General features: G+C 41.2%; 1 protein-coding gene and 1 pseudogene across 1 annotated transcript; both read right to left on the bottom strand.

Annotated features, from left to right (window-relative positions):
- Positions 1 to 2,286: 2,286 nt before the first annotated feature.
- On the bottom strand, positions 2,287 to 12,206 carry LOC129410981 (odorant receptor 131-2-like). The gene is made up of 5 exons (XM_055160286.1): positions 12,054 to 12,206; positions 10,565 to 11,307; positions 5,036 to 5,198; positions 3,748 to 3,842; positions 2,287 to 2,317 (listed from the first exon to the last, which is right to left on the bottom strand). Exons 1-5 carry the CDS (start codon positions 12,204 to 12,206, stop codon positions 2,287 to 2,289), a joined length of 1,185 nt encoding a protein of 394 aa, XP_055016261.1.
- Positions 12,207 to 17,606: 5,400 nt separating this feature from the next.
- Positions 17,607 to 17,724, bottom strand: LOC129411111 (5S ribosomal RNA; annotated as a pseudogene).
- Between the last annotated feature and the right edge of the window lie 3,476 nt (positions 17,725 to 21,200).

Below are 21,200 nucleotides of genomic sequence, written 5' to 3'. Positions count from 1 at the left end.
GTGTCATCGTGTCAGAAGGGTGATTCAACACACATGCGCTGAACGACCAGAATTACTTTTTAAGCAGAATAAACGTTTACAAGATCCAGCCAGAGGAGGAGCCAGAGGCTGCTAGGCCAGTCTCCACCAAGGATCTTCCACTCCGGGTAGATTCAAAGAAGGTGGAACCAAAAGTCATTGGCCCCTTTGAAATGGACAAGATGGTCAACCCAGTGGCTGCCCACAGCCATGCGTATAAATCCAACATTCCATGTGTGAAGGTTGAAGCCAGTCTGCGAAAGCCCTCTTGCTCCTGTATTGCCTCCACCTCTGCTGACACGCCTGATTGATGGGGAACCTGCATATACAGTGCGTCCTGTGCTCTAGACGTTGTGGTCAAGGTCTCCAATACTTGGTTGACTGGGAAGGCTATGGTCCAGAAGAGTGTTTCATGGGTGCCTGCCATTTTCATCTTGGACTCTCTTCTCATTAAGGCTTTCCACAAGGAACATCCAGATCAACCTTCAAAGGGCTGTTTAGGTTCCTGTCCGGTCCCTTTTGCTTCCCTGGGAGATGCATCTGAGGGCAAAGAACCTGTGTCTGGCAGTAGTAGTTCTCATTCTGTTCATCTGGAAGATGATTTTCTGATCTTTCTGAATAGTTTTTGACCCTCCTCCAGGTCCCTTCCTTCGACTCATGTTTGGATTTTGTTTTTGGGACGTCAGGAGCCATTCCTTGAGAGGGGGGATTTGTCACAGTTCTGCCTTTGTTTATATGTTTTTTCCCAGTCCAGCTCTGTTTCCCAGTCCATTCCAGTTCTCCTTTTGCTATCTCCCTCCTTTTCCTACACCAGCCTCTCATTCCCTAATCAGCCCAGGGTAGTCTGCTCCTACTCACTCAGTCTTTGCTAGATTGTAGACCTGTCAAGACACACTCTCAAGCCTTCCCTGAAACTCTGAATCTGAACACTTTCGTTTGCATTTAGAGCAATTCTGCTTTATTATTTATATTTTTTGTTGTACCTGTTGTGTTTGTTGGGAGTTTATTCCCAGCCTATTTTCTACTTAGAGTATTTCCCAGTTTTGGAGGATATTTTAGTTTACATATAAAGTGTTATATTCTTTTGTTGTTTTTTTCAGTCTGATTGCCGTATTAAACATTACCTGTTATCAGACACTTTCTGTTATTGAACTTAGACTTTGCTTGTATGCATTGTGTTGCATTTGAGTCCAAGTTACCTGCATGATAACTTCATTCCTTGCTGTAAAACACATTGAGCCTCATTCATGAAACATCTCATGATTAGTTCCTGATTTGGTACCACAACACCAGAGCAGAGCGTTGGATGAAGCTTATCATGTTTAAGAGAGATCCTGTTGTAGGGCTTGACTACCAAGTCTTTTATCTAAAATAATATTTGATCTGAAACTCAATTTGTCAATTAGACAAATGTTTATTTAGGTCTAAAACGTTTTGCAGCTCATCCAAGCTGCATTTTCAGTTCTGGTCAGAATGCTGGTGGACACTGCGTTATATCTGCCTGCAGGGAGGAGCTAACTACAATGAAACTACTCTGAAGATAATACCCTACTTGTTTACAGTTTCTATTTGTTACCTAGGCCTATTGATCTGTACTGAGTGTGGAAACATATTAGTATAATCATTCAAGCACATAAGTGTTTTCAGACCTCTGGCCCTGACCTGGCTATTCCTATTGTTCTCTTTGTTTTAGGTTTGAGGATGGAGTTGTAAATAGGAGACAGATGATGTCTGAGGCCTCCATTTCGGTTCAAGGACGGATTGTCTTTCCTAACAGAAGGGCATCAAAAGGTCATGTAGCACCATTTTAGCACCAGATAAGAAGTGGGGTGCTTTTTTTTTACTTGGATTTTCCAGTGGTCACTGGTGATGTTAGTACAGTCCTTTCCCTTACAGAAGGGTGTGGAATCTCACCAAAGAGCATTACAAACCTCCATCGTAATTTGGGACGCACAGCTGATAACCACAGCTGATAATATGTTCATGTGTCTCAAATACAGAAAACATCGCATGAAAATTATTTTTACATTCAGAACAAAATATCCAAATGATGATGATTTTTTATTTTATTTTTGGTAAATATTTTCAGTAATTTACAGCGGCTGAAACAATGCTCATATATTCCCTATCCTATTAAATCAAACTCTTGTACAGGATACTAAAACAGTTTTACAGTAACATTCATAAGCAAAACACAAATAATCTGCCTGTTATTTTACGTGCAAGTCACCATGTTAGTTTGGAGATGAACGGACCATGCAGATTGCTTCATCCGTCTGTCAGTGATGCCCTCTGGAATCTGGAAGAAAGGATATGGGTTCAGGTCTACTTTTCTTTGTAAAGTGTTGTTAAAGTTGTGGTTTTGGCTGACCAGGTAAGATGGTCTGGTCTCTGACAGTGTAATGTCATCAGGAAGCTTCATTGGGAAGCTATAAATTACAGCTCTGTTTTAAAGTGCACATGCAAAACTGACTTCTTGGAGATTTTAACCATGTTATAACATTGTTCTCTTAATCAAAAACATATCTGGAGTGTTATTTATCTTCATTTGTGCTTGTTTCATGAATCTTATTTCACAAATCCACTCAAAATACTTAGTTTACAATTTCCCAGGATTGTTACGTCACAGATAAAAGTCCAGACATTTCCTGCTCTGGTTTTCAGTCCATAAACCACTGTCAGACTCAATAAATGTGCATCTTTGTGTAAGCATGTCAGAAAAGATTAACTTAACTTAAAATTTTTCAGTCTTAATTCCATCTACAGCCAGTAGATGGTGTCTTAACACCAGACCATTGTGTAGGGAGTGCATCTGTAGGAATGTCGTGGCTTCTCTCTGTAGATACAGAAATTTATTTTATGTAATGTTAAAATAGGAAAAAAAAGATGTTTCCAAATTTAGATCTTTTGAAATAAAAGTGTAAAATTACAATGTAAGTTTTTAGTTTTATGACTTTTTCTGTGTCTGACAGAGTTGACAATAACCACATTAAATTATGAAATATGCTAATACATTTTTAGTCCAAAGAATCTTGCTTATAACTTACTACTTATTATTTAGTTGACTTTTTTCTCATAAAACAAATGTTTTTTTTAAGTATTTCCTGAAAGTTTTATCTCATATCCCATAAACAAGTGGACTGACAAGCCGTGGCATCATATTGATTATTATGACCACAGCAAAGCGAATAGCGAGCAAACTCTGAGGAAACAAATATGTCAGTCCTGTTATAAGTGGAGTGTACATATATGTGAGCATGGAGAGACTTAGCTGGAAACTGTGAAGCAGAACTGTGTTTCTAGCCTTTCTAGCATCAGATGAAGCTGATTTTGCTGTAAAGTATTTTGAAATATGTGTAGATAAGAGTCATCCACACAATGGCCATTAATACAGCATACATGATATTGTGTTTCTCCTGTAAGACAGGATTTCTGAAAATATCTGGCTTTTGACAAAACACTTGAGATTGAAAAAAGCCAAGATGTTCTGTGGCTAAAGAGACAAACACATCTGGAAGAACAGACTGTGCACTTATCAGCCAAATGAAGCCAATGACAATGTAGGTTTTCTTAAATGTAATGATCTGTGAGTGTCTCAGAGGGAAGCAAACGGCAACATAGCACTCAATGGCCATGACGGCAAGAGTCATAGGATTGTTTAAATTAGCAGGTAAACATAAAAGAAGGAAAAGAATGCAGAACCACACATGGAAAGTGTAAATTATGTACAACAAGACTTGAATGAGCGTCAGCAGTGTCATCAGGATGATGTCGTTGATCACCAGGTGGATGTCGAGGATGTAGCGAGGATTCATTTTCAATATCTACAGGACAAAGAAAAATTACTGTTCAATTCAGACTATTTGATTTATTTAGTTTCCTTTTGCAGATGTTTTAAAAAAATAAATTATATAGTATATTTCAGGCAAAATCATGTTTGAGTGTAGGACAAATAGTTTCAATTGAGAGAAAATTTCATTAACTTTCAAATAACATCTGACAGTCAACATATTAGGAACAGATTGCAAATACTTCAAGTGAATGACATACTGTACCTCCAAACATTCTCAGAATTATCAATTGGATATATAAGAATACAAAATCAGGAGTATTGCGAATGTGTACTGACCTTTGACATAAAAGCATGTGTAGTTTATTGCGATACTATTTAATATAGCATTGGACTATGCTTTGAAAAAAGACATCAATAAGTAAAGCTGAACTGTGATTTATCTTCACACCTAAACTGTCTTCTAGACCCCAAACTGTGGTATTGATAAATCTGGACTTCACAGACAACATTTGCTTACTGTTACAACACAATAAGCTCAGCAGTTTCTTTCAATACAGACAGTCTTGTCTGGTTCTGAGAGTTAGACTTTTACAGCAAATGGAGAAATCACTGGATGGTACATACATGTGAATAATCTGAACGGAGTTCACTGTAAAATATAAAATAGCAAGACACATTTAACAGTGCTGTAAAAAGACTTTTAACCAGTCTGTAACAAAATTGCTGGTAGAAGAATAGCAGTTACATCTCACTGCCATCAGAATCCAGAAATAGTAACAAACAGGGTCCTTCTATCAGAACCCTATCATGGGCACAGAGAGAAAGGGAAGACCATCAAAAACCAAATCAACCTGCTGAAAACTACCGTCGTTACATCTAAAGATGAGCTCATAGTGTGTAGAGAACAGAGGAAACTGGAGTGAAAGACAACAGGCTCACCTATGGGTGCCCTGAGTATGTAAGCTCGAATAACAAATAACCTTATACCTGGAATATTAGTAAATCATTTAATAATAACAATATTCTTCAGAACACGTCAACTAGAGGTGTCAGGATTAACTGCTTGTGATTTGTGTTTAATAATATTGCTATTTTCAGACAGTAACAATAACATTTCCTTTTGTGACATCCCCTGCATTAAAGGACCAATGACATGAAAATATGTTCATATTATTTTTTGAGTATATATCCTTCTCATCTTAATATGTATCCCACTGAACTGACCTCGTGCTTCATAAAGATATAAACCAGAGTAGCATTAATGTAGTTGATGGACAGACACAGAGTCACCGTGATGACATTTTTCATTATTACAGTCTTCAGATCGTCCCTCACCACCACAGGAGTAGAGTTAGAGCCAGAGCCGGAAAAATTCATTGGAAATATCCTTGAAACAAAAACACTGCTTTAGTAAAGTCAATATTAATAATTGAAATTTACACAAAAATCAAATCAGGATTAAATACAATTCATGTTCATATTGAGGAGATACCTGATCAAGAGATTTAGTAGTAATACAAACAAAACCTTTAGTGCACATTACAATAGATTAGAAGATCTCCTCATCTGGTTCCTCCATTCACACTTGAAGATGCAATGATACAGTTGTCTCAAGGTAGATTATTTATAGGATTTAAAGATGTCTTGGGATCAGCGTCACATGTTTAGAATTTTCACTGATGAAGAAGCATGTTGAGAAAGAAGAGGAGGTATTAAAGATTTTAAAACGTATTCTGGAGTTAAAAAGAAAAAAAAAACAAAAAAACATGTTTTTTCAAAACTTGATTCCTTGGTGTAAAACACATTGGGCCTCATTCATGAAACATTCTTATCATTTGTTCCTGATGTGGCACCACATCATCAGAGCGCTGTGTTTATTAAGTTTATTAAAGTTAAGGGTGATCCTGTTGTAGGACTTGACTAGATGACCAAGTCTTGTATCTAAAATAATGTTTGATCTGAATGTAGCGTTAGGATTATGTAACAGCAGGGCATCAAAACATCATGTAGCATCATTTTAGCACCAGATAAGTACTGGGGTACGTTTTTTTAGGACGATTTTCCAGTGGTCGCTGGTGATGTTAGCACAGTTCCTTCTACATTCTGTCCAAATCCAGAAGGGTGTGGAATCTCAACAAAGAGCTTTACAAACCTCCATCCTAATTTGGGATGATCTAACCACAGCTGAGAATATGTTTCCTGTGTCTCAAATGCAGAAAACATCACATGGAAACTCACATAACATTCAGAACAAAATATACAAATGATGATGATTTAAAAAAAAAAAATTGGTTAATATTTTGAGTCATTTACAGCAGCTGAAACAATGCTCATATATTCCCTGTCCTATTAAATCAAACTCTTGTACAGGATACTAAAACAGTTACATTACAGTAACATTCATAAGCAAGACACAAATAATTGGCCTGTTATTTCACATGCAAGTCACCATGTTTGTTTTGAGAACACAACTTTAACAACACTTTACAAAGAAAAGTGGGCCTGGACCCGTATCCTTTCTTCCAGATTCCAGAGGGCATGACTGACGGATTAAAGAATATGGGTCCAGGCCCACTTTTCTTTGTAAAATGTTGTTAAAGTTGTGTTTCTGGCTAGCCAGGTAAGAAGGTCTGGTCTCTGACAGTGTAATGTCATAAGGAAGCTGAATGGGGAAGCTATAAATTACAGCTCTGTTTTAAAGAACACATGCAAAATTGACTTCTTGGAGATTTTAACCATGTTATAACATTGTTCCATTCATCAAAAATATATCTGGAGTTGTATTTAACTCCATTTGTGCTTGTTTCATGAATCTTATTTCCCAAATCCAGTCAAAACATTCAGTTTACAATTTCCCAGGATTGGTACATCACAGGTAAAAGTCCAAAGGTCTCTTGCTGTTTTTAAGTCCTTAAACCATTGTGGTCTCATTCTAAGCATTTTTCTTGTCAAAATGCATTCAGTATATGTGCATCCTTGCATACGCATGTCAGAAAAGGTTAACTTTAATAACTGTTATTTTTTCCACCCTTAATTCCATCTACAGAGTAGTAGATGGTGTCTTAACACCAGACCGTTTTACAGGGTGTGAATCTGTAGGAACATAGTGGCCATTCTCTGTAGATATAGAAATGTATTTTATAACTTTAATGTTCCCCTCCTTGAACCGTCACCTTATCGTGGTGGAGGGGTTTGAGTGCCCGAATGATCCCGGGAGCTATGTTGTCGGGGGCTTCATGCCCCTGGTAGGGTCACCCAAGGCAAACAGGTCCGGAGGGACGGGTCAGACGAAGAACGGTTCAGAAGCCCCTTATGATGAGTGCAACACAGAGGCCAGTTACGTCGCCCGGATTGGCGTCACCGGGGCCTCACCCTGGAGCCAGGCCTGGGGTGGGTGCTCGTCAGCGAGCGCCTGGTGGCCGGGCCTTCCCCCACGGGGCCCGGCCGGGCTCAGCCCGAAGGAGCGACGTGGGGCCGTCCTCACGTGGGCCCACCACCCGCGGGAGGAGCCATATGGGGCCGGTGCAGAGAGATCTGGGCGGCAGTCGACGGCGGGGGCCTCGACGACCGGATCTCCGGACATGGAGACTAGCTCTGGGGACATGGAATGTCACCTCGCTGGGGGGGAAGGAGCCTGAGCTTGTGCGGGAGGTTGAGCGTTACCGACTAGATATAGTCGGCCTCACCTCCACGCACAGTTTGGGCTCTGGAACCCAACTCCTTGAGAGGGGCTGGACTCTCCATTTCTCTGGCGTTGGCCGTGGGGAGCGGCGGCGGGCTGGTGTGGGCCTGCTCATTGCCTCACAGCTCAGCCGCCGTGTGTTGGAGTTCACCCCGGTGAACGAGAGGGTCGCGTCCCTGCGCCTTCGGGTCGGGGACAGGTCTCTCACTGTGGTGTCGGCCTACGGACCGAACAGCAGTGCAGAGTACCCGGCCTTCTTGGAGTCCTTGGGAGGGGTACTAGACAGTGCACCGACCAGGGACTCCGTTGTTCTCCTGGGGGACTTCAACGCCCACGTGGGCAACGACAGTGACACTTGGAGAGGGGTGATTGGGAGGAACGGCCTCCCCGATCTGAACCCGAGCGGTGTTCTGTTATTGGACTTCTGTGCTAGTCACGGTTTGTCCATAACAAACACCATGTTCGAGCACAAGGGTGTCCATAAGTGCACGTGGCACCAGGACACCCTAGGCCGGAGGTCGATGATCGACTTTGTAGTCGTGTCATCTGATCTCCGGCCGCGTGTCTTGGACACTCGGGTGAAGAGAGGGGCTGAGCTGTCAACTGATCACCACCTGGTTGTGAGTTGGGTTCGCTGGCGGAGGAGGAAGCCGGAAAGACCTGGCAGGCCCAAGCGTGTAGTGAGGGTCTGTTGGGAACGTCTGGCGGAGCCCTCTGTCAGAGGGACTTTCAACTCGCACCTCCGGGAGGACTTCTCCCGGATTCCGGGGGAGGCTGGAGATATGGAGTCCGAGTGGGCTTCATTCTCGGCCTCTATTGTCGATGCGGCTGCTCGGAGCTGTGGGCGTAAGGTCTGTGGTGCCTGTCGCGGCGGCAATCCCCGAACCCGGTGGTGGACACCGGAAGTAAGGGATGCCGTCAAGCTGAAGAAGGAGTCCTATTGGGCCTTGCTGGCTCGGGGGACTCCTGAGGCAGCTGACGGGTACCGGCGGGCCAAGCGTGCTGCAGCCCGTGCGGTTGCGGAGGCAAAAACTCGGAGCTGGGAGGAGTTCGGGGAGGCCATGGAGAAGGACTATCGGACGGCCTCAAAGAGATTCTGGCAAACCGTCCGGCGCCTCAGGAGGGGGAAGAAGTTCTTCACCAACACTGTTTACAGTGCGGGGGGAGAGCTGCTGACCTCGACTGGGGACGTTGTCCGGCGGCGGAAGGAATACTTTGAGGATCTCCTCAATCCCACCGTCACGGAGGAGGAGGCCGAGGCTGGGGACTCGGAGGCGGACTCATCCATCACCCTGGCTGAAGTCACTGAGGTGGTTGGAAAGCTCCTTGGTGGCAAGGCTCCGGGATTGGATGAGATCCGTCCTGAGTACCTTAAGTCTCTGGATGTTGTGGGGCTGTCTTGGCTGACACGTCTCTTCAACATCGCGTGGCGGTCGGGGACAGTACCTCTGGACTGGCAAACCGGGGTGGTGGTCCCTCTGTATAAGAAGGGGGACCGGAGGGTGTGTTCCAACTATAGGGGGATCACACTCCTCAGCCTTCCCGGTAAGGTCTATGCCATGGTACTGGAGAGGAGAATCCGGCCGATAGTCGAACCTCAGATCCAGGAAGAGCAGTGTGGTTTTCGTCCTGGCCGTGGAACACTGAACCAGCTCTACACTCTCCATAGGGTGCTCGAGGGTTCATGGGAGTTTGCCCAACCAGTCCACATGTGCTTTGTGGACTTGGAGAAGGCATTCGACCGTGTCCCTCGTGGTGTCCTGTGGGGGGTGCTCTGGGAGTATGGGGTCCGGGGCCCTTTGCTAAGGGCTGTCCGGTCCCTGTATGACCGGAGCAGGAGCTGTGTTCGCATTGCCGGCAGTAAGTCAGACCTGTTCCCGGTGCGTGTTGGACTCCGCCAGGGCTGCCCTTTGTCACCGGTTCTGTTCATTGTATTTATGGACAGAATTTCTAGGCGCAGTCAGGGGCCGGAGGGGGTCCGGTTTGGGGACCACAGGATCTCATCTCTGCTGTTTGCGGATGATGTTGTCCTGTTGGCTTCATCGAGCCAGGACCTGCAGTGTGCACTGGGGCGGTTTGCAGCCGAGTGTGAAGCGGCTGGGATGAGGATCAGCTCTTCTAAGTCTGAGGCCATGGTTCTCGACCGGAAAAAGGTGGCTTGCCCTCTCCGGGTGGGTGGGGAGTCTTTGCCTCAAGTGGAGGAGTTCAAGTATCTCGGGGTCTTGTTCACGACTGAGGGAAGGACGGAACAGGAGATTGACAGGCGGATCGGTGCAGCTTCGGCAGTGATGCGGTCGCTGTATTGGACCGTTGTGATGAAGAGGGAGCTAAGCCGAAAGGCGAAGCTCTCGATTTACCGGTCAGTCTTCGTTCCTACTCTCACCTATGGTCATGAGCTCTGGGTAGTGACCGAAAGGACGAGATCGCAGATACAAGCGCTCGAAATGAGTTTCCTCCGCAGGGTGGCTGGGCGCTCCCTTAGAGATAGGGTGAGGAGCTCAGTCACACGGGAGGAGCTCGGAGTAGAGCCGCTGCTCCTCCACATCGAGAGGAGCCAGTTGAGGTGGCTTGGGCATCTGTTCCAGGTGCCTCCTGGGCGCCTCCCTCGGGAGGTGTTCTGGGCATGTCCCACTGGGAGGAGGCCACGGGGAAGACCCAGGACACGCTGGAGGGACTATGTCTCTCGGCTGGCCTGGGAACGCCTCGGGGTCCCCCGGGAGGAGCTGGAGGACGTGTCTGGGGTGAAGGAAGTCTGGGAGTCCCTGCTTAGGCTGCTGCCCCCGCGACCCGGCCCCGGATAAGCGGACGAAAATGGATGGATGGATGGATGGACTTTAATGTTGATTTTTTTTTTTTTTCTTAAAATTTAGATATTTTGAAACACATGTCTTAATAAAAGTGTAAAATTACAATTTAAGTTTTTAGTTTTATGACTTTCTGTGCGTCTGACTGACTAACCACATTAAATTATGAAATATGCTAATACCTTTTTAGTCCAAAGAATCTTGCATATAACTTGCTTAGAACTTATAATTTATTATTTAGTTAACTTTCTTTTTTTCTCATAAAACAAATGTTTTTTTAAGTACTTCCTGAAGGTTTTATCTCGTATCCCGTAAACAAGTGGACTGACAAGCCGTGGCATCACACTGACTATTATGATCACAGCAAAGCGAATAGCGAGCACACTCTGAGGAAACAAATATGTCAGTCCTGTTGTAAGTGGAGTGTACATATATGTGAGCATGGAGAGACTTAGCTGGAAACTATGAAGCAGAACTGTGTTTCTGGCCTTTGTGGCATCAGATGAAGCTGATTTTGCTGTAAAAAGTATTTTGAAATATGTGTAGATAAGAGTCAGCCACACAGTGGCCATTAATACAGCATTGTAGATAATATTCTTTAGTAGTATGCCAGGAATTCTGAAAACCGTTGTATTTTGACAAAATACTCGAGACTGAAAAAAGTCAAGATGTTCTGTGGTTAAAGACACAAGAACATCTGGAAAAAAAGACTGTGCACTTATCAGCCAAATTAAGGCAATAGTAATGTAGGTTTTCTTAACTGTAATGATCTGTGAGTGTCTCAGAGGGAAACACACAGCAACATAGCACTCAATGGCCATGACGGCAAGAGTCATAGGGTTGTTAAAATTAGAAAATAAAGCAAATATAAGTAAAGTCATGCATAACCACACATGGAGAGTGTAAACTACGTAGCTCAAGACTTGAATGAGTGTCAGGACTGTCATTAAGATAATGTCATTGATGACCAGGTGAATGAAGAGGATATAGCGAGGATTCCTTTTGAAAAACTGGAAAACAAAACAAAACAAAAAAAGTTTTAGTTAATTGTGTATTTCTTTACAATGCAAAATTAATGTTTGTTTTCATGACTCCCAGTTCTCTGTGTTACTAGATTTTTCTAGACATTTTAAAATAGTTTTAGACTTTTGATAATTCATTCAAATATCATTTATTGCAAGCAAAAAATTGCCAATATGGGATTATTACTAACATTGACAAGTAGTTTATGCTGGAAGAAAAAACATCAATATCTTAAAATGAAGAATTTCAGGCACTCCAAGTAAATATATCTAAACAACGTACAACCCAATGGCAGCCATTTAAACCTAGTGCAGAGTGGTGAATACTGTTGCTGTATGCTAATCATGTACCTGTGTATGAATGTGTTGTGTGGGTGAGTATCTTATGGTGTCAAAGGGGCAAATGGCATGATGCAGACATATAATATTTTTTTTTAAGCAATAATGTGGTCAGAAAGCATTATGTTTCCTTTTTCAGCTCACAACGGATAAAAAATAGCTATTGTCCTAACTCCATATTTATCCTGAAGCTGCGTGTTAACACATTGATTAGTCTGTACTGTCCTAATTAAAATAAATCCATTAATTAAATTAGCTCAATAATCTTGACCGAAAATTTTATGTAACAACATCTGTAAATACCTTAAAACAGATTTAGCAGACACTGGTTATTGGATTTAGTTTTTAAAAAAACGTATTCAAATGCATCTTTTTAACAACAAACTCTCTCTGACCTCGTGCCTCATGAAGGTATAAACCAGAGTAGCATTAACGTAGTTGATGGACACACAGAGAGTCACAGTGATCATGTTCTTCATAATTGCAGTCTTCAGATCGTCCCTCACGACCACGGGAGTAGAGTTACTGCCAGAGCTGGAGAAATTCATGCAAAATGTTCTGAAAAAAAAAACAAAATACCAAAACATTAATTAGTGGGAGGAGAATACAGAAAATACTTTTAACTTCAGTAATTTAATGCTGTTTGAGAGTATGAACTACCAATATAATGCACATTGTTATAAAAGATTTCATTACCTGATGGTTCCTTTGACATTTGAACAGGTGTCTCCACAACAGATTATTTATAGGATTTAATGATGTCTTGGGATCACTGTGGGTCACATGTTTACATTTTTTCAATAATGAGACAGCATATTATGCAAGAGTGAGCCAATAGTTTAACCATTTCATTTTTTTTTCAATATTTATTGACTTTTAACATATACAGTGAGGAAAATCTAAAAACAGTTGTTAACATGTAAGAACTAAAATGATGCAACCAGCTTCACTCAGACAGCTTGGGCTCTAAATCCCCTCAGCTTTCATTGACACTTGCCATGTTTCTGATGCTAGAAAGAAAACAAATGTATTCTTGGCTTTCAGTGAATACCCTTGCTCTGCTGCGCATTTGCCCATGTACTGCTCAAAAATATATTGTGTATTCAAAAAAAAAAAAAAAAGATTATGAAAATAATTTATTAATGAAGTGCTTTCCCAAAATAAAGTATTTTCTAAAAGTTTTATCTCTGATCCTGTGTACAAGTAGCCAGGCTGGCGCCACCTCGTGCATCCACTCATTTTCATTTCTCTCCAGCAACTAGGTCAGGAATCAGAATACATTAAACCAGGGGTGGGCAAACATTTTGGCTCGTGGGCCACAAAGGGTTCTAAAATTTGATGGAAGGGCTGGACCAGGAGCAGATGGATGGAGTGGAGAGAAAAAAATATCATGGGATATATAGAAAACCTGTGCTTGAATTTCAATTGAAAACCTTTACAAAGCATTACAACAAAATATCTGTTTCAAGTCCCACGGCATTTACTATTTATTGAAATTACTCTTAAAACATTGAAAATTAAATTAATAAAATACAGCTTTTTTATTACTAACAGTTACTATTTTAAAGCACTGAAAGTTCTGTTCTCCTTTAGGATATTATCATCATCACGCTCCTCCTGTCTTTATTTCAAAAACAGTAGGAGATTCAGATCTACTTCTATTCCGTGTGCGTCCCCAGTGCCAAAACTCAACAACAACCAGTGCAAGGACAGAACAGTGACAGCGTGCCAGTATGCAGGCATGTTATATTTGATCTGGTGCGTATTGTTTATAATGCGTGTGTTTACATGCACAGGATCTTCCACTCCGGGTAGATTCAAAGAAGCTGGCACCAAAATTCACTGGTCCCTTTGAAATGGACAAGATGGTCAACCCAGTGGCTGCCCGCCTCAAGCTACCCACAATCCAACTTTCCATGTGTCAAGGTTGAAGCCAGTCTGTGAAAGTCCTCTTGCTCCTGTATTGCCTCCACCTCTACTGACAGGCCTGATTGATGGGAAACCTGTGTGTACACTGCGTCGCCTCCTGTGCTCTAGACGTCATGGTTGAGGTCTCCAATACTTGGTTGACTGGAAAGGCTATAGTCCAGAAGAGTGTTCATGGGTGCCTGCCAGTTTTATCTTGGACTATATTCTTATTAAGGCTCTCCACAAGCAACATCCAGATCAACCTTCAAAGGGCTGTTTAGGTTCCTGTCCGGTCCCTTCTGCTTCCCTGCAAGACGCATCTGAGGGCAAAGAACATGTGTCTGGCAGTAGTTCTCATTCTGTTCATCTGGAAGATGACTCTGATCTTTCTGAAGGGTTTGGCTTGCTTTGTTTGCCTGTATGCATTGTGTTGCATTTGAGTCCAACTTACCTGTATGATAACTTCATTCCTTGGTATAAAACACATTGGGATTCATTCATGAAACATTCTTATCATTTGTTCCTGATTTGCCACCACAACACCAGAGCACAGCGTTGGATGAAGTTATCATGTTTAAGAGAGATCCTGTTGTAGGGCTTGACTACCAAGTCTTTTATCTAAAATAATATTTGATCTGAAACTCAATTTGTCAATTGGACAAATGTTTATATAGGTCTAAAATGTTTTGCAGCTCATCCAAGCTGCATTTTCAGTTCTGGTCAGAATGCTGGTGGACACTGCGTTATATCTTGCACCTCCAAAAAAGTTTTTTTCAATATTTATGGATTTTTAATATATTAACAAATGAGCAAGACTAAATAAAATACATAACAGAAGTAGAAAACAAAAACAATGAGTAAAAAAAAGTTGTAAACATATAAACTTAAACTTTTCAGCATCCCCTTGCCACCTCTTAAATTATCCACCATTCTTTCCTTCCACATTTTCATTGTTGGTATGTGAGGTTCTTTCTAGATGGTGAAAATCAGTCTTGCACAGGTTTTGTCTCCCAGCAGATACAGCCCAGGTGCCTTAGAGTTCATTCCAGTGAATGAGAGGGTGCCTTTGGGTCGCCTCTCACTGTTACGTCTACAGGAAAGCCGGCCTTTTTGTAGTCCCTGGAAGACTACTGGAAAATGCACCGAACAAGGACGCCAGTGTTCTATGTTACTAGGTTCTTAGTTTGAGACCTAGAGTTTATTTTCATATATGGCAGTTTCAAATGTTTACTAGCGGTCATCCTCAGAGTAGTCACGTGATGTTGCTGTGATATTTCTGGTCAGCTGATTTATACAGGTTTTGACATTGTCTTCCTGCCGGTGGAGGCAGGATGACAGCACCATCTGCAGTCTGACTTCCTCAGGACAGTATCCCAGATGTGTGAGAGTAAAAAAGTCCCCTTGTCCCAGTTTATAGTGCTGTTGGCATGTTTCCATTTGTTGTTCTCTGTCCCAGTGATGTTTGCTCCATCTCAGCCCATAACGTGGTTCTCTCTTTTACAGTGGTCACAAATGGTCAATTTGTTGAGTTGTTCCTGCTCTGCTTTGTGTTTTGTTGCTTGTGTACACACCTTCACTTTTTCCTTCTCGCATTCTGTCCAAAGCTTGTATAAATCAGCTGACTGGACACATCATAACAACATCATGTGACCACTCCGAGGAACACTGCTACTGAGCAGCCAAAACTGTCAGGTATGAAAACAAACTCTTGATCTGAAAAAGGAACCTAATAATACAAATTATTGAAAGACCCAATGAATCTTGAATCTTGTTGGACTACTCCATTGTTTTACTGGAGGACTTCAATGCCCATGTGGGCAACCACAGTGGCACATGGCGAGGGCTGATCAGGAAAAACATCATCTCTGACCTGAACCGGAGTGGTGTTCTGTTAATGGACTTCTGGGCAAACTGATTTATCCATAACAAACACCATCCTTCAGTCCATGTGGTACCAGGACTCCTTAGGCTGGAGGTCAATGATCGACATTGTTATTATTATGTCATCTGACCTCCAATGTCAGTGCAGCTGTTTGTAGCTGTGGTCATGTCTCTGGTGCTTGCTGCAGCGGTAATCCCTGAAGCTAGTGGTGGATGCCAAAAGTAAGGGATGCCATCAGCCTCAAGAAGGAATCCTATCAAACCTTGTTGGTTTTGGGACTCCTAAGGCAGTTGATGGATATCAGCACTTGTCCTGTGGGAGGTTCTGTGGGAGAATGGGGTCCAGGACCTGTTGCAAAGGGCTGTCCAGTCCTTGGATGGAGCAGCAGTTGGGTTTTGGACTGCTGGGAGTAAAGTAGATGTGGTCCCAGTGCTGGACTCCACCAGGGTTGCCCTTTGTGACTAGTTCTTTCTGTTTATTGTTTCTATGGACATAATTTTTAGGCACAGTCAGGGGCCAGAGGAGGCCCAGTTTGGGAACCACAAGATCTCATTCCTGCTGTTTACAGATGATGTTGTTGAGCTGTTATGGGGAAGAAGGAGCTGTGTTGAAATCTCCTTTCCAAGCACAGCACAGAAACTGCTCTTTTAAAGGTTTTTAATGATTTGCTTTTAATCCCTGATTCTGGCCAATCTTCTGCACTAGTGCTTTTGGATTTAACTGCAGTTTTCGATTCAGTGGACCATGCCATCCTCTTGGCTTGTCTAGAACAAATGGGCATCAGGGGCACCACACTGAAATTGTTTCAGTCCTATCTAACAGACAGGACCTTTTCTGTTCAGTTAGGGCAGTTCACCTCTGTGGTGTCCGAGTTAAAGTGGTGTGTGCCCAAGGAAATATATTGGGCCCTGCTTTATTTGGCCTTTATATGTTTCCTTTTGGGTCAATATTTGAAAGGCACAATGTTGCTCATCACAGTTATGCAGATGATGTGCAAATCTACCTGGTTGTTGTCTCTGGTATGAAGGGTTCCTCCTCCAGACAGCTGGAGGTGCGATCTGACACTGATGTACTTTGTCCTTCAAGTTCACATTTAATTTCTTTGGAAGTTGTTCTGGGCTCCTTGGTTCCATTCATATGATCCATCTCTTCAATTCAATCTCATCAATTTTCCTCTTGCAGCCACATCCAGGGAGGTTGCTACAGTCCTGTGGACCTTAAACTACTGATTAACCTATGCATCTGTAATCACAGGAACATCAATCTGCTTGGAGATGGTCTTATTTTCTTTATCTTTAACCTGCTTGTCTATAATTTTCTTTCTAGTCTTCAGTGTTGTCTCCATCATGTCTCCAAACAGCAAAATGACACAGGTCTCCCTTTAAACAGGCAGACTGACTGAGGACAAGTTTGAAGACACCTGTGATGCAGATTAGAGATTAATATGCCATTTTTGTCCAGGCCAGTTTCATTAGGTTTAAACCCTAACCCTAACCCTAACCCTTTTAACCCTTTTTTTTTTTTTTTTTTTTTTTTTAATAATTCTGTTGAACAACAAAACAGTGTCTGATTTTCAGTGGTTATTTGTCAGGAAATGTTTATTTATTATTGCTTTTCTTGGTTTCAAGTTATTTCAGTGACCATTGTCGATTTTTCTTTCCTTACCAGAGGAGTACCAACAATTTTGTCCACGACTGTATATATGCAGACAGAAATACATATATTATATAATTATATATATAATTATAATACTGCATTATATTATTATTATTCTCATTGATTTGTTTATTGTATGCTTTTCACTTTTCAGTACTTTGGTAAACTTTGGCTGTTTTAAATGTACTATACAAATACATCTGATTTGATGATTTAATAATAATGATGCATCAGTTTTATATTGCACTTTTTTGGACACTCAAAAGACACTGCAGAGCATTATTCATTCACTTCATACCCAGTGATAGTAAGCTACTACTGTAGCCACAGCTGCCCTGGGGCAGACTGACAGAAGCAAGGCTACCAATCTGCACCATCGGCCCCTCCGACCACCACCATCACTCACGCACACACACCACTTTCATACTAGGCAATGAAGGTGAAGTGCCTTGCCTAAGGACACAACAACCGTTTTTTTTTTATTTTTTTTTATGACTGGCACCCCCTGTGGCACCTGATTTTCCCAGTGGTCTCCCATTCAAGTACTAACCAGGCCCGGACTTGCTTAGCTTCTGAGATCTGACAGGATCAGGCTTTAACAAGCCAGTATGGCCACACAATTGGATTTACATTATAGAATGTAAAAAACACCAGTACCCAATTTATGTGCAATTTGTGCTACATTTCAAATGTATGAAAAGTGCTAAACAAATAAAATTTGATTGATTGATTATGTAACCTCAACAGGGTATAATAATGCCTGTTCAGAATTTTGTACTGAATACATTTATATATCATAGTTTTAATGAAAGCGTTTTTTGACCCATGTGCCTTAGGCTTTGCTGAGTAATGGAAATGCAGAAATATCTCTGTCAGATTTCACAATTTAGAGAAAATTATTATTTTGAACATTGAACAGTTTCTTAGCATTTTTGTACAGCTGAAACATCACTCTATAAAGACATGTAACTCATAAATGCAGAATAAGTTTGAAAAAAATCATTTACAGAACCTGTTTTGCCTAGACTTTCGAGAACTTTTTAATTTTTTTCTCACAAAACAAATGGCCTTTTAAGTATTTTCTGAATTCTTTATCTCTTACTCCATAAACAATTGGACTAACTATTCTTGGTGCTGTATTTACTATAATGGCCACAGCAAAGCGAACAGAAAGCACTCTTTGAGGAAAGAAAAGTGTTAGTCCTACAAATATTGGATATTCAACATATGTGAGCATGGAGAGAGTTAGCTGGAAACTGTGAAGCAGGACTGTGTTTTTGGCCTTTTTGGCGTCAGACAAAGCCGACTTTGCTGTGAAAAGTATTTTGAAATATATGTAGATAAGAGTCAGCCACACAATAACCATTAATACAGCATTGTAGATGGTATCCTTTATATGTATGCTAGGAATTCTGAAAACCATTGTCCTTTGACAAAACACTCGAGACTGAAAAAATTCTAAACGCTCTGTGGCTAAAGAGACAAACACATTTGGAAACAAAGCAAGTGCACCTATCAGCCAAGTGAAGGCAATGACGATGTATGTTTTTTTAACTGTAATGATTTGTGAGTGTCGCAGAGGGAAGCAGACAGCAACATAGCACTCAATGGCCATAATTGCGAGAGTCATAGGGTTGTTTAAATGTGAAAATAAAGCAAATATAAGTAAAGTCATGCATAACCACACATGGAGAGTGTAAACTGTGTAGCTCAAGACTTGAATAAGTGTCAGGACTGTCAATAAGATAATGTCATTAATGACCAGGTGAATGAAGAGGATATAGCGAGGATTCATTTTGAAAATCTGGAAAACAAAAGAAAAGTTTGAGTTCACTGTGTATTGCATTACAGTGCAAAATACAATTTTAAGTTTGTTTTCATGACTCTAGTTATTTTTGATTAAAGTAGCTCTAGCTATTATGGACTCCCTAGATATTTTAAGATAGTTTTACATGTTTCATAATTGCTATGATACCATTTGTGCAAAAAAAAAAAAAAAAAAAAAAAAGAAAATCCAACACTGGATTGTAACTACACTGACAGGTTGTTTATTCTGGAATAAATAACATCAATCATCATTATCTTTTCTTTTTTAACTCACGACAGATGGAATTTAGCTAGGCACTAACTCCAGTAAATTTACAGACGTGGACAAAATTGTTGGTACCCCTCTGGCAATGAAAGAACAATCAACAATCATCACTGAAATAACTTGAAACAAGCAATAATAAATAAAAAATTACTGAAAGTGGTCCAACAAAAATAAAACATTGTTTTCACCTGTGGTTCAACAGAATTATTAGAAAAAGCAATATAATGAAACTGGACAAAAATGATAGTACCCTTAACGTAATATTTTGTTGCATAACCTTTTGAGGCAAACTTTTCAATCAAATGATTTCTGTAATTGCCAATGAGACGTCTGCACTGGTCAACTGGTATTTTGACCCATTTTTTGTGAGCAAAATGCTCTAGTTGCTTTAGGTTTGAAGGGTTCCTTCTCCAGACAGCATGTTTCAGCTTCTTTCACAGATGTTCAATAGAATTGAGATCTGGGCTCACAAATCGCAGCAGAACAGTCCAATGGTTTGTTCTTAGCCATTCTTGTTTTTTTTTAGCTGTGTGTTTTAGGTCATTATCCCATTATCCTGTTGGAAGACCCATGACCCATGTCTGAGATCAAGTTTTCTGACACTAGACAACACATTTGGTCCAAAATACCTTGATAGTTTTGAGATTCTGTTGTACCTTGCACCGATTCAAGACACCCTGTGCTAGATGCAGCAAAACAGCATCAGAACATAACCAAGCCTCCTCCATGCTTCACAGTAGGGACAGTGTTCTTTTCTTGGTGTGCTTCATTTTTGCGCCTGTGAACATAGAGCTGATGTGTCTTGCCAAAGAGCTCCAGCTTTGTCTCATCTGTCCAAGGGACATTCTCCCAGATGCTTTTGTGGCTTGTCAATATGTATTGTGACAAATTCCAGTCTCACTTTTTATGACTTGTTTCAGCAGTGGTGTCCTCACATAAAGTCCACTTTGGCTCAAACAGTGGCATCTAATTTGTTTGGAAATTGTTCTGGGCTCCTTGGTTCCATTCCTATGGTCCATCTCTTCAATTTAGCATCAATTTTCCTCTTGCAGCCACGTCCAGGGAGGCTGGCTACAGTCCTGTGGACCTTAAACTTCTGAAGAACATGGGTAACTGTAATCACAGGAACATCAAACTGCTTGGACATGGTCTTATTGTCTTTATCTTTATCCTGCTTGTCTATCATTTCTTTCTAGTCTCCTGACACAGTTCTTTTCTTCACATTCTCTGGTCCATGTTCAGTGTTGTCTCCATCATGTCTCCAAATGGCACAATGACACATGTCTCCCTTTAAACAGGCAGACTGACTGAGGACAAGTTTGAAGACACCTGTGATGCAGATTAGAGGACACACCTAAGTTTAACATGTCCCTATTATCCAGTTACTTACAATCTTTTCTAGGGGAACCTCCATTTTTGCCGAGGCCAGTTTCATTATATATATTTTTAAAATTATTTTATTGAACAACAGTTCAAAACAGTGTCTGGTTTTCATTGGTTATTTTTCAGGAAAGTTTTATTTATTATTGCTTTTCTCAGTTTCAGGTTATTTCAGTGACCATTGTTGATTTTTCTTTCATTACCAGAGGGGTACCAACAATTTTGTCCACGTCTGTATGTTGAAGCTGAGTGCTGAAACTGATTAGTATGCACTGTCCTAGTTAAAATAAATACATCAATTAAATAATCTTGCTTCCAAAATTAAAGTAACAACATCTATAATTAAATAAAGACAATGTTTTTTGGACGAAGTTAAGAAAAGTTAAAAATGTTACATTGCAAAATTACTACACATTCAACTGCATCTTTGTACCAACAAATTCTCTCTGACCTTGTGCCTCATGAAGGTATAAACCAGAGTAGCATTAATGTAGTTGATGGACAGACAGAGAGTCACAGTGATCATGTTCTTCATAATTGCATTCTCCAGATTGTCCCTCACTACCACAGGAGTAGAGTTACTGCCAAAGCTGAAGAAATTCATAGAAAATGTCCTGAAAAACA

The sequence above is a fragment of the Boleophthalmus pectinirostris genome, unplaced genomic scaffold (genome assembly GCF_026225935.1).
Source record: "Boleophthalmus pectinirostris isolate CB_2022bp ecotype Guang Dong unplaced genomic scaffold, ASM2622593v1 HiC_scaffold_3, whole genome shotgun sequence".
In the NCBI taxonomy this organism is placed as follows: domain Eukaryota; kingdom Metazoa; phylum Chordata; class Actinopteri; order Gobiiformes; family Gobiidae; genus Boleophthalmus; species Boleophthalmus pectinirostris.
This window is presented reverse-complemented; position numbering and strand designations above follow the sequence as displayed.

Excerpts from the sequence above, each read along its gene's own strand:
- LOC129410981 (XM_055160286.1), bottom strand. The coding sequence starts at position 12,206 with ATGAATTTCTCCAGCTCTGGCAGTAACTCTACTCCCGTGGTCGTGAGG. Across the intron at positions 5,199-10,564 it reads AAGTACTTAAAAAAACATTT|GATATTTCCAATGAATTTTT; the intron begins GTTTTATGAGAA and ends TTTTGTTTCAAG. Across the intron at positions 3,843-5,035 it reads ATATCTTTATGAAGCACGAG|ATATTGAAAATGAATCCTCG; the intron begins GTCAGTTCAGTG and ends TTTGTCCTGTAG.